At 39.6% G+C, this 13,352-nt stretch overlaps 1 protein-coding gene across 4 annotated transcripts in view; it reads left to right on the top strand.

Moving 5' to 3' along the window:
• LOC142367128 (CUB and sushi domain-containing protein 3-like) overlaps positions 1-13,352 on the top strand; it is a 373,180-nt gene that overhangs the window by 309,269 nt on the left and 50,559 nt on the right. For all 4 annotated transcript variants that reach the window (XM_075449071.1, XM_075449070.1, XM_075449069.1 and 1 more), the window contains 13 exons: positions 356-547; positions 830-968; positions 1,307-1,494; positions 3,125-3,243; positions 3,481-3,556; positions 3,713-3,829; positions 8,120-8,233; positions 8,335-8,430; positions 8,780-8,983; positions 9,205-9,329; positions 9,919-10,015; positions 13,030-13,134; positions 13,231-13,349. In XM_075449071.1, the coding sequence (XP_075305186.1) occupies positions 356-547; positions 830-968; positions 1,307-1,494; positions 3,125-3,243; positions 3,481-3,556; positions 3,713-3,829; positions 8,120-8,233; positions 8,335-8,430; positions 8,780-8,983; positions 9,205-9,329; positions 9,919-10,015; positions 13,030-13,134; positions 13,231-13,349 (1,691 nt within the window). The remainder of the gene's footprint in view (positions 1-355; positions 548-829; positions 969-1,306; positions 1,495-3,124; positions 3,244-3,480; positions 3,557-3,712; positions 3,830-8,119; positions 8,234-8,334; positions 8,431-8,779; positions 8,984-9,204; positions 9,330-9,918; positions 10,016-13,029; positions 13,135-13,230; positions 13,350-13,352) is intronic.

The following is a 13,352-nucleotide window of genomic DNA, read 5'->3' as shown; positions in this document are numbered from 1 at the left end:
TGTTGCTTTGATTTGTTTGACAAATGTTGATGTTTAGATTTATATGATAATATGCATGAACTTACAACAAACATACACTAAATGGTACGCTTGCTTTTCATTGGTGTAAAGAACAGTGTTATCAAAGCAAGAGTAAAATGAATGAGTCATTACCCGTAGTGTTTGGCTAAAGACTACCAGATATTTCATAAAAGCGTTTTGTAAACAGTTTTTTGAATTAGTGCTGTTTTTAGAGAAAGTTATGCACTAGGCATTCGTCCAACAGCCATAAATTTCAAGTGTGACCCTGCTTTTTGCGATAGCTCTTTTTTTTCCACTCCATTTCCCACTTTGTCCCCATCTCCTCTCTGTCCAGGCTCAGTAGCTACAGCCTGTAGGGACCCAGGTGTACCAATGAATGGCAGTCGTAGCGGAGATGGCCGTGAGCCGGGGGATTCGGTGTCCTTTCAGTGCGACCCAGGATACGAGCTCCAGGGGGATGACAAAATAACCTGCATACAAGTGGATAACAGATACTACTGGCAGCCAAGCCCGCCTGTCTGCATAGGTGAAAAGGCTTCTATAGGGACATAAAATAAATGTACCGCATACACAGCTGGAGTTGTCTAGAGTCTAGTGCCTAATTCAAGGACACACTTCAAAGAAAGGCTGTGTAAAAGAGGTTCATTCTACACACAAACCTCCACACTGCCACTTTTCATCACAGCGGAAGTAACAGAAAAGAAAAGGAATATAGAAATGACGTTGCTTTTGAAATGAGTCTGGCTGAGTTGAGAGATATTTCCAGTACTAAAATGTATGTGTATTCTGTCCTGCGTTCTAATTGTAGCTCCTTGTGGAGGAAACCTTACCGGCTCCAATGGATTTATCCTCTCTCCTAACTACCCACATCCCTACCCTCACTCAAAGGATTGCGATTGGCTCATTGCTGTCAACTCCGACTATGTGCTGTCATTGGCCTTCATCGGGTAATATGCAACTCCATTATAAAGTCCCAGTCAGCGAAGCTTTTCGAAACTTATTTACCCAAGGGTTTCTTCACTAAATACCTGTTCCTCAACAAAGACATGTGAAATTAAATGGACAGTCTTGCTAATCGTCTTGTTTTCCTTGACTGCATGTCAATTTGTTTCCAGAAGTGTAATTTGTCATTCGCTAAGATGCTTGAAAAATCTGTTCAGCTCTCTTCCCTTCTTGAAGCTTCCTAAGCACAATTTTTAGAGCAAAACAATTGTTGAATTCTAATGTTGACACTTCTTGTGCCCTCTTTTTTTTTTTTTTTTTGCTTCCCCTTTTGTTTTTCTAGTTTTAACATTGAGCCAAACTACGACTTTCTGTACATCTACGATGGTCCAGATAGCAACAGTCCGCTCATTGGTAGCTTCCAAGACAGCAAACTCCCAGAGCGGATAGAGAGCAGTTCGAACACCATGCATTTAGCCTTCCGCAGTGATGGGTCTGTTTCTTATACCGGCTTTCACCTGGAATACAAAGGTAAAATATTCTCCCAGCTGCACTGCCTTCTTTACAGCACTGAAATTGAATGCTGATTAAATAGATTCAGAGATACTTCTTAAAGGAAAACTACAGCAGGCAACAGCCCAAACATTGCTGATTATACCGTCGATGTGTTTACCATTCAGACTGCATAAGAGCTCGTCTGAGTCTAAGATGAAGCAGAATAATGCCTTATTCTGTAGTTTATACTTTGAACAAGATGTCAGCTGTTCAGACGAAAGAGGACAAAAAATTCATGCCCCCGTCTCCTTAGAATTATGCGGCCGTTTTATGCTTCTGGAAATCACAAATCCATACTATTTGTGCCTCTATGCACATGTATCTCTCAATCAAAAGGCCAATGTCTCTGCCACCAAGTGGCATAATGATGTGGCATGCAGGTTATATAGGTGCTGTATTAAAAAAACAGGTAATTTTGACTTCTGTGTGTATATATTACCAAATATTTTTTATTTATTTTTTTTAAAGTGAGGAAAAAACACTGGTGAAAAGGGCTTTCTTCAAAGGGAAACATTGATATTCTATTATATTTTTTTCCACATTGTTTTATTTCTCAATCCCTTTTGTTATTACTCCAGCCTTTGTTATTTGTCAGTTGCGTTTGCTTTCAACCTCTGTCATCACTGTATATGGTGGAAAATGTGGAAGATGCCACACAGGTATATATATTTATATATATATATATATTTTATTATTATTTTTTGTGGGGGGGTGAAAGCATTATTGCGTTAGTCAGACCCAAGCTGGACTTGGGTAAACAAGTTGAAGGTTCAAGCCCAGGAGCTGGCGACCATGCTTTAGATTTCGGTTGCCAAATTCTTCCCCAATCTTTTCGGAAACGGGGTTGCCTGGAAACAGGAAGTAGACATATCCCAAGTAGGATAGTTTTTATTGCAAATTTGTAACTGTCAGTGGGTGAAAAATCATTTTAATATACTCCACTTCAAGTGATTACATGAGGGGGATTTTTTGTCTTATCTGTTTGTCCAAACCAAAGTAGTTTGAGAAAATACTAGGGTTTTCGCTGTTAGCCTGACAGAATGTTTCCCTCTTAATGTCATGACCGCGAGCATGCCGAATGTGTTGAGAAATACCTAATTTTCTTACTGAACTACTACTACACTCATTCCACATGTATACGCTGCAAACTAACCCCATTGGTGACATTATGTATCATACTGATTTCAACATGAAAAAGAATAATGGCCTTTGCTGTAAAGTCCCTGTTGAATTGTTGGCTATTGAAATATTCTGTCAGGAGGTGTGAGCTTGATTCAGAGTCAACATTGGGTTTGTGTGGACTCAGGCATTAAGCTTGAAGTTGATGTGGGTGGCCGGTAAATTTTTGGAATAGGGGCCAAAGCCATAATTTACAAGGGTCATGTAGCGTGCAAAAGCTGGGGGATGAAGTTATCGTTCTTCCTCCATCTTGGCAGAGGAAGCTAAGTCAAACAGACGGTTAGAAAGGCCAACACTACGCCTGCCTCATTTGATTATTGCCAGGGACTTAGCTATTATTAATTTGCCTTATTACTCATGTGTGCCTGTCGCTATTTCTTTGCCTCACCCTCTCTCTAACTAAGTTGTTCTTTTTCTCTCTGCTCAGCCAAGCTGAGGGAGTCCTGTTTCGACCCAGGTGTGGTTCTGAACGGGACCAGGCTGGGGTCCGATTATAAGCTGGGCTCTACGGTCACCTTCTACTGTGAAGCAGGATATGTATTGCAGGTACAAACAAGTCGATGTCTCTATTGTTATTGGACGTCGTGGGGGTGGCTATTTGCTTAGTTGAAAGATTAGGTGGATCGTTGAATTGGTTTGCTTGTGTGGTTGTATGGTGGGTAGAATTGTTGGCTGGTTGGCTGTGACGTGATTGGTTAGTTTTTAGAGTTAATGAGACTCGATGACTTGTTGAATGTATTATCATGGTAAAATACATTTTTATGTGTCTGTTTGTTTGCTTAGGGCTATTCCACTCTAACCTGCAGTATGGGAGATGATGGTAGACCAGGATGGAACAGGGCTTTGCCTAGTTGTCAAGGTAAAAGTTGGAGCAAACAATCCCAGCACACATACTTGACACCCTTGGCTGAATTCTAGTGCAGTTTTGTTTCCTTTAATACATTTGTGTGTTCGTGTATAATCCTAAACCACACTGCTTTATATTGTCTGTTTGTGCACATGTGCACATCTCCAGCTCCCTGTGGTAGTCGATCTACCGGAACCGAAGGGACTGTTTTATCTCCAAACTTCCCCAGAAACTATACCTCCGGACAGACCTGTGTCTACTCTATATCTGTGCCGAGAGAATTTGGTAAGTTAATCCTCTCACAGTACATGACAGTTCGGACAAGCATTTGTATTCAGTAGTTTCCTGAATGTCAAAATAATATTTTAGGATATTTTCGTATAATTACATAACAACATTACATATAATTTTGTATATTATACATAACCTGGATATGCTACAGAAAAAAATTGGCCTGCCGCTAAGTGCATTCACAGTTTATAGTGCTCTTAGGGGGGAGTAAAAAGTCAGCAAGCACTGAACCGATTATCACAATTGTATTTGACAAAAATTTTTCATGTTGACTTTAACTGAGTTAAACAGTTAAGCAACCTCATTTTTAATGGGGTTGCTCTGGGAAGGACACCTATGAGAGGGTTCTGAAAGCATGCTGAGAAACTAGCAGTGAGTTAAAGTGACATTTAGAAAAGAGACTGTTTTTTTTTTATCTTGCAACGATTCACGGTCCTTAAACTAGCCCTGAATGACACGTTATACGACATATACATACTGTAGGGGATTCTTCATACGAAGTGGACCTTTGCTGTGAGAGTGGTCAGTATGGGGAAAAAGATGAGTTAAAGCTCATATCTTCTGGAATATTTAATGTCAGTCTAAGATTACAGTTATATTCATGCCCACAAGTAAATTTAAGATGTAGTCCACTTTCATCATGGCAAACAATACAAATATTAAGTCATGGAGGGTAATTCTTGGGATCTTGTAAATAGCAAAAAATAAAAAAAATGTATGTCTATGCATTTGGCTTACTTTTTTATCCAAAGCGACTTACAGGTAGGGTAAGGGGGTCTTGCCTAAGGACCCCTACTGGGGGTAGTACCTTTCAGGCAAGGGATTTAAACCCAGGTCACCCACATTAAAGGTGACAATCTTACCTCTACATTATCCAGCCCCGGACCAATGGACCAAACTTCAAAAACAAAACAAAAATTCCATCTCGAGATCTGCATATTAGCTTTTTTCTCAAGCTTTCAAGTTTTTTTCACATTTCCACCAGACTTATTTAAGATATACCCATATTTAAAGCCTATGTATGTAAACTCAGGTTGCAGGCTGCTATGATTCAATAGAACCTCTTCCTGCTGGTAAAAAAATAAATAGAACTGGAAGGTAACGTGACACTATTAGCAGATCCGGGTAAAAGCAGGTAAGTGGACGATCATTTGTGATTGTGTTGTGTGTGTGTATGATTCTTATTTTTTTTTCAAGATTTCTCTAAAAGATCAATACATCTGTCTCATTCATTCACAAGTTAGTATGACTTGAGCTTCAACAGTCATTAATTGATAGATCTCATTACCAGTTGTCCTGTGGTGTCGTGAATATAGAGCAGCTTTCCCCGAGGCTGTTGATGGTTGCTACCTTGTTATAGTTTCACTTTTGGAATATCAGCGCCATGGAGACGTTTTGACTGAGCCAAGCTAACATTTGGTCAGGCACTCAGCTTAGCCTTCCCAAATCTCCCTTTTAGGATATGATAGCTTTTGTTTTTAAAAGAGATAATTAGATCAGAACAGCTTTTTACCTTCAATCATATTCAAGGATAAAGGCTCAAGGCTGCAGTAGGTATGCCATTAAAATAGCTTACTAATCAGTGATGTTTAAATCGACCCACTGGGCTGTTTACTAAATATTTGATTCATCATTAATACAAATAACTCCTACAGTTGAAATACCAAGTGGGGAAAACCCTTGGCACAAATCCCTTTGGAGATGCCATTCCTCCTGTTGGAGGATGACTCACTCAGGAGGGTCCTAGGGAGGCATAGCAGCTCCACAGGGATCAATGAAACATTTTCAGTCATCTCATAACATGTCTTGTGGATCGATTTAAAGTTTTTCTGAGCAGTTTAGGACTGGTTAGGTCTCCCGGGTATATGTTAGTGGACTGTAGAGGCATCAATGAGCCATGTGGCAAACATAGAGAGTAACAACACTGCTGTGATCACTTCTCGCTGTGGGTGTTGGAACATAAATACCGTTTGCTGTCCTTTGTTATCTCAGTATGAAGAAGGAATTCACCAGTGATATTTTAAGTGTACAATCCGTTTCCTGTGTGAAAAAGTAGTTTACGAAGAGTGGATTTTTTTTGGGGGAATCTTGGTAGATGTTTGTTCATCTGTTGGAAATCTGCAGTGTTTTAAAATCTTCTCAGCTGTTAACTCCATTACCTGCAGCAGTGGTTTCTCAAACAGTAGAGCACCCGCTTGCTCAGCCATATCAAGCAGCCACTTGCCCCTAGCTATTTTGCCCTCATAGTTTGTGCTCACCTCTTATTTAATCGCCATTGGAAATAGCTATACAGTCCCAGCCCACACGTTTTCAGGAATTTTTCTTCCAGTGTTCTTTGTGGAACATACAGGCTGTCTTATTTTACCTTTCTGAGACTTTGGGTAGGGATTGAATGTAGAAATCCCTTCCCACTGCAATGATGGCTGATTTTGGTCTTTATACGAATTCTAACACATTAAAAAAACTTCTGATTCACCCTATAGCGCTCAACTCTGTCTTTATTATTTATCTTAAAGTCCAAACTCCATTCAGATCTGCAGGGATAATTCATTGCCAAATTTGAAACCAAACGTTTTTTTCTTCTCTGTATTGCTTGTAATTAATGTAACACAAAATGAGGATTTACATGAAAACCTGAGAGGAGCTCTTTTGCTTCAAAAGAAATCTTCAGAGAGAAACAGCCTTGCACAAAGTGACCTTCTTATAGCCACATATCCTTGGCAATGTTCATATTTAATCCGTTACCGCTCCGCTCTCGAGGTCAAAGTGAGAGGGAGGAAGAAGTAGAGAGATGGTAATTGTGTACATGTGTACAGTAAAAGGGAGGGAGCCTCAAATAAATGTAATTTATGATGAAGGACATTTTTTCTGTGTAGTGTTGACAAAGCAACTACAGATTTTTATCTTAATGCAGAGAATGATTAGGTTACAGGGATTGTCAAAGACAGACAGAATTGTACAAGATTGAGAAAATGTGGGGCCTCAAGTCTCCAGTTGGATTGTTTTATACTATCTGCCACTAAGGCTGCACTGGTGAATACATGGTTTAGCACAGGAATGTCTTGCTATTACATGGCAGTCCTAGGTTTAAAACCTTGTCACTTCAAGAGCCACTGCAGGATTAAAGAGGTACACATCTGCAAGAATCAAGCATTTTTTGTAAACCCGCTCCCAAAGTGTAAACCTTTTGCTATTACTCCAGCCTTTGTTATTTGTCAGTTGTGTTTGCTTTCAACCTCTGTCATCACTGTATATGGTGGAAAATGTGGAAGATGCCACACAGGTGTATATATATATATATATATATATATATATATATATATATATATTTATTTTTTTAATTATTATTTTTTGTGGGGGGGTGAAAGCATTATTGCGTTAGTCAGACCCAAGCTGGACTTGGGTAAACAAGTTGATGGTTCAAGCCCAGGAGCTGGCGACCATGCTTTAGATTTCGGTTGCCAAATTCTTCCCCAATCTTTTCGGAAACGGGGTTGCCACTAAGGCTGCACTGGTGAATTCATGGTTTAGCACAGGAATGTCTTGCTATTACATGGCAGTCCTAGGTTTAATGGCCACCTGTTTGCCATGCTTACCTGCTAGGAAATACATACTATCCACATACTATCCGAGCCTTTCGTTCCCCACATCCCAACGTTTTTCAGATGTCTGTGTGTGAGCATCTTCCGCTCATCTCTTTGTCCAGACTGAACATTGTTGAGGTGTAGCATGACTGAGAGAGTAGAAGTGATGACATTTTGGAGCCTTTATTGCCTTCACTGTAAAACTGTAATGTTTTGTTTTCCTTTCCTTTTGTTGCTATTACATGTTATGTCATGATATCAGGTTGACCTTTTATTGATTTTTTTTTTTTTTTTTTTTTTTTTTTTTTTTTTTTTTTTTTTCTGCTTGTGATACAGTTGAAAAAGATCCACACAGTCCTGTGTTCCAAATTGTAAGGGAGTTTTAGCCAACATTAGCATTTTTCACTAGGCAACAACACTGATACTTTCTAACCAATTGATGGAGGGGGTGCTTGATGTGCATGATGAAGATCAGGGGATGTTTTGACAATGAACTGTGCTGATATGTAATTTTGTGCCAACAGCTGGCTTCAAATAGAAGTTGACACTGCAGCTCAATGACATTTAAATGAGTTATTAGAGGTTAATGTTATCATTGGAAGGTCAGGCTCACACACCAGTCTGGAATGATAATTTGACACTATTCAATAGTGTTTAACTCGTCTCTTTATCTACATTTTTTCCTTTTTTTTGTCTCCAGTTCTTTTTGGTCAGTTTGTGATGTTCCAGACATCTCTAAATGACGTAGTAGAGATCTATGATGGACCCACCCAACAGAACACACTGCTCTCTTCTCTTTCTGGTTCTCACTCTGGTAAGAATGGATGGTCGACTTGATATATGGAGAGAAAAATAAACTTGAGTTACGGTGCAACCTAAGCCTCTCTTTCTGATTCTTTCCTCATTTCTCTTCAGGTGAATCTCTCCCTCTGAGTTCAGGAAATCAGATCACGATAAGGTTTAGCACCGTTGGACCAGAAACTGCTAAAGGATTTCATTTTGTCTACCAAGGTTAACCTTTTTTTTTTTTTGCCCTTAATGCTAGTTTGTTTTTACTATATCTACTAAATTTACACAAAACTGGATTATTTGTGATCAATGTTTCCCAGAGTAGCAGTGGGGATATTTTTGTTTGGTAACACCTCATAAATTTTGACTTTCTCTGTGCATCCTTTAAATTTGGTAAAAATGTCTACTTTATGCTCACTGCGTCTGCGATATTTCTACTGTATTTTATTTGCTTGACCAGAAATATCACATTTAGTTCAGACGCATTATTTTTCAGACCGCTCTGGCAGCACGTTTTGAATCTCTCTGTCTCACATTTTAACGATTTGCTGCATTTCTCTCCTGCCTTTAGCTGTACCCCGAACCAGCTCCACCCAGTGCAGTTCAGTCCCGGAGCCACGCTTTGGGAAACGTCTCGGTAATGACTTTGCAGTTGGCTCCTTGGTGCAATTTGAGTGCAACCCTGGTTACGTACTACACGGCTCTACTGCTATCCGTTGTGAGACTGTGCCAGATAACCTTGCACAATGGAATGACACCCTGCCAACATGTATAGGTAAACATAAGTCTGAAGATAAAACACAAGACACAGCATATTTCACAATACACTGTTAGTGCTGTAAAAAAAAAATGATATTGAAAATTACAAACAATTGAAAAGCAATTGCACCATCTCTGCAGAGTAAAGATTGGTACTCCGCACTCGCAGACAAAGTGTTGTTTTTCCTCCTTCCTCCTCTCCTTTGCTCTGTGTACTTACACCTACCTCCCTCACAGTTCCCTGCGGGGGCGTATTGACCTCTCGCCGTGGGACCATTCTGTCGCCAGGCTATCCAGAGCCATATGACAACAACCAGAACTGTGTGTGGAAGGTCTCTGTTCCAGAAGGGGCTGGAATACAGGTTGTAACTGTCAGATGCTGCTTCCTTGTTGACCTATGTATCATTGGCTTAAAAGCTGAGCAGGCAGGATCTCAGGGAAGATAAGATATTATTAGCAGGACGAATGGATGGATACTTTCTGAGAGACGGGGCCATCAGAGATAACTTGATAGGATCTAATCATGAAAGATAAGGTCTGATTGCGTGTAAGCTAAACTGCTCTCTCGGACAAATACAAAGGCAAAGGTGCTTCCTACCAGGGGCGGTTCTGGAGTATGAATATTGTGGACCCTTGATGGCCCCTTACTCAGAAAAATCCTAGATCCAGTTGAGAATATTTGACAGGCACCTCATCGCATTTAGTTTTTCCTTCAATGTTAGGTGACGGCAACTTATCATATTCCATCTGTCTCAGAAATAGCTCAGTTTAGCATGGTATTTTCTTTACTCTGTAGTTTTGTTTAATATTTCTTGACATGTCCTTGATATGTTTACTAACTTGGTTTCTTCACCAAATATCAAACAATTAAGGTTAATACAGTTAAGTATGAGCTAACAAGAACAATTTGTCCTCTTTGCCTTCTTCCTTCTTTCTTGTCCGTCTCTCCAGATACAAATAGTGAGTTTTGCCACGGAGCATAACTGGGACTCGTTGGATTTCTACGACGGTGCTGACAGCCACGCACCAAGACTGGGCAGCTACTCCGGTACGCTTTTTAAAAAAAAAAATTCTATTGGGGTAAACACACGTCGGCCACTCTTAGCAGCCTACGCCGTTGTTACTTTCAGTGAGCAATTTGGCAACATGTCCTCTTTATAGCTGAATTGGCAGTATTTTAAAAGCCTTAGTAAAATTGATAGTGTGACATCACCGAGCAATGTTTAAAGAAATGTATGCAAAACTGGTTAGAAGTGGCTATGGTTAGATTTGACTATATCAGAGGAGTCTTTGAGGCAGAACCCTTTTACAATTCATTTACTCAAGATAACAAAACAGAGAAGACATAAAAAAGCAGTTGCAAAAACTTCACACATTGTCATGGTGTCGTGAGGCATTAAAGATAATGGTTTTGTAGCTATTTCCGGTAAGAGTGCCATTACAGCTAAACTGGTTGCATTCTGAGTCTGCCAGCAGGAGTGGAGTGACACACCTTTGTGATTCCTCGAAAGCCCTATGAGAAATTTGCCACACAACTAATCGATCCTCTTCAAGGCTAATTCCCGACTACAAATAGGTATTTAAGCAACCAATAAGACGATTTGTCCAGCAATAAGTATTAACATTTCCATTTCCAAATGCTCCCAAAATCTAAATGTCATCAAAACTTCTGCTTGCTTATTTCAATGACGTGAAAGTTTACCTGTGAATATGGGATAATATCAAAGACAAGACAAGATATCAAATAAGAGACACAAACCCAACTAATAACAATAATAATATAATACAGTATAGTAATAATAATAATACTACATTTCTCCTGTCATCCTTGACTGAAGGAAAAAAAAGGGTACTTGACAGACGACCAAAAGGAGAGTCTTGTGCATTAATGTGCCATTAGTATTGCTCGCTTAATGTCTGCGCTGACTGCAGAGGCAGCGCTTCCGCTCCACTTCTACAGCAACTCATGTTCACCTATCTCCTGAGATCGTAACAATGCTTTTAGGGAAGCAGAGTCATATCAGTATCTCCTAGTTGCGTTAAATTATCTATAGGAAATCTTGGCATCTTTGTGACAAACTGGAGAAGAGATGTTGCGATGAGCACTGAAATGACAAGAGAAAGATTTCTGCTTTCGTATAACAGTGTCAATAATGAATAAATTCATGCAGAGGAATGATAAAACTTTCATTGAGGTTAATTACAGCTCTTAATTAATACTGCTTTACATTCACAAATTGCCGATATTGTTAAATCAATTGAGTTAATTATTCACCGTTATTAATTAATCTTTTTTTTTCTCTCATAAATTAGGGGCTGCAGGCTCTCGGAAAGTATGCTTATTTATTCCAATATCATTCAGTGACCGGATTCACTGGCCATTCAGCTTTTTACCACCTCAGAAACATCAACAGAATTAAAGGTTTCCTCTCCCAAAAAGACCAGGAGAAACTCATCCATGCATTCATCTCCAGTAGACTCGATTACCGTAATGCTCTTTTAACTGGACTTCCCAAAAAGAGCATTAAACATCTGCAGCTCATCCAGAACGCTGCTGCTAGAGTTTCAACCCGAACTAAGAGATCTGAACACATCACACCAGTTTTAAAATCTTTACACTGGCTTCCAGTCAGTCACAGAATAGATTTTAAAAGCCTGCTGATGGTTTACAATTCCCAGAACGGTTTAGGCCCAAAATACATCTGTGATATGTTCAGAGAATATAAACCTAGCAGAGCTCTTAGATCCAAGGACTCAGGTCAGCTGGTCCAGTCCAGAGTCCAGACTAAACATGGAGAAGCAGCATTTAGCTGTTATGCTGCAAACAAGTGGAACAAACTGCCAGTGGAGATTAAACTTTCACCAAATGTAGACATTTTTAAATCCAGGTTAAAAACATTTCTTTTCTCATGTGTCTATGCATGAAATCTGCACGCTATCTTTTAACTTATCTGGACTGTTGCTTGTTTTTAAATTCATTTAAATGATTTTATTTGTTTCTCTTTATATTCTTTTATGTATTTGTAATGCTTCTTACACTCCCTGCTGCAATGCTTTTATTTTCTGTAAAGCACTTTGAATTGTTTGTATATGAAATGAAATGTGCAAATAAATTTGATTTGATTTTGATTTGATTTGATTCAGAGGGGTGTCTCCAGGTTGCCGAGTTTTGGTGACACACTTGACACTGAAGTGAAACACTTTGTTAAAGTCAGTGAGAGGAGCCAATGAAAGATGTTTTTATCCCAGAAGGAAACTTTCACTGATGAGATGTTATTAAGCTGATATTCCTTTGAATTAAAGTCCTTAAAGCGGCAGTCGGCAACTTTTTTTTAGTCATATTAGCTTGAACTGTCATGGGATTCTGGAAGTAGAATATTAAATAGGCTGTTTAGGAAAAATAACGAAATCTGTAGCTCCCTCTGAAGCCTGTAATCATGCTTGGAAAAACCGAGCGCTCCCGGCTGTTTTTAACCAATAAAGTTAGGGTGGAGGAATCCTACCTGTCAATCACAGCTTGTGCACACGCTGCTGAGCGTGAGTCTGCCCCAGCTTGTGTGCGCTCACACTGGTGTGAACTCACGTGCACAACCTCGTCCACAGAGGGGGAGGGGTTTGGGGGGCGATTCGGAGCTTGTTAGAGGTTGGGGGAGGGACTTGAAAGTTGTGTCAGTTCGAATTTTCCGACTTTAGACTCGCAATTTTGAAAACTTGCCGACTGCAGCTTTAATCTGAAATGTTATTGTGTGGGGCCAGCTTTGCTTCAGTCGTGCATTACCACTTTTTTTTTTTTTTTTTTTTGCTTTGAACTTTCCCTTTCCGCACTAAGTAGGTCAAGCCAACATTTGAAAAGTGATTTCAAATAAAGAAGATGCCTCAAAAGTAAAAGTAATTCCCCTCTCCCTCTTTTAAGAATTCTTCACTGAGAAAAAATGTAGGTTTAGGAGGCCTTTGTTGTTTCCATTGCCACTGATGAATAAGATCATTTGCTTTCGAGCCTCGGTTAGAAAAAAAAATCCTCATCCTCTGTTCCTTTTTTTTTTTTTATCTCCCTGCTCTCAGGCACCACTATCCCCCCTCTCCTGAATAGTACATCTAACAACCTCTATCTCAGCTTCAGCTCTGATATTAGTGTCTCAGCTGCTGGATTTCACCTGGAATATACAGGTACATATTTCTATAAGTCTATCTGCAGCTAAAGCAGTATATGCAAGGTAAAGACTGACACTTTTCTAACAATTTTTATGTCATGTTTCTTGTCAGCTATCGGTCTGGAGTCATGTCCAGAGCCTCAAACTCCAAACTACGGAATTCGACAAGGAGACAGGTTCATGGTGGGGGATGTTGTACAGTTTTCATGTGAACAAGGATACTCGCTTCAGGTG

This window comes from Odontesthes bonariensis, chromosome 18 (genome assembly GCF_027942865.1).
Source record: "Odontesthes bonariensis isolate fOdoBon6 chromosome 18, fOdoBon6.hap1, whole genome shotgun sequence".
Lineage (NCBI taxonomy): Eukaryota > Metazoa > Chordata > Actinopteri > Atheriniformes > Atherinopsidae > Odontesthes > Odontesthes bonariensis.
The sequence above is the reverse complement of the archived record's forward strand: the minus strand, read 5'-3'. Positions and strand labels throughout refer to the sequence as shown.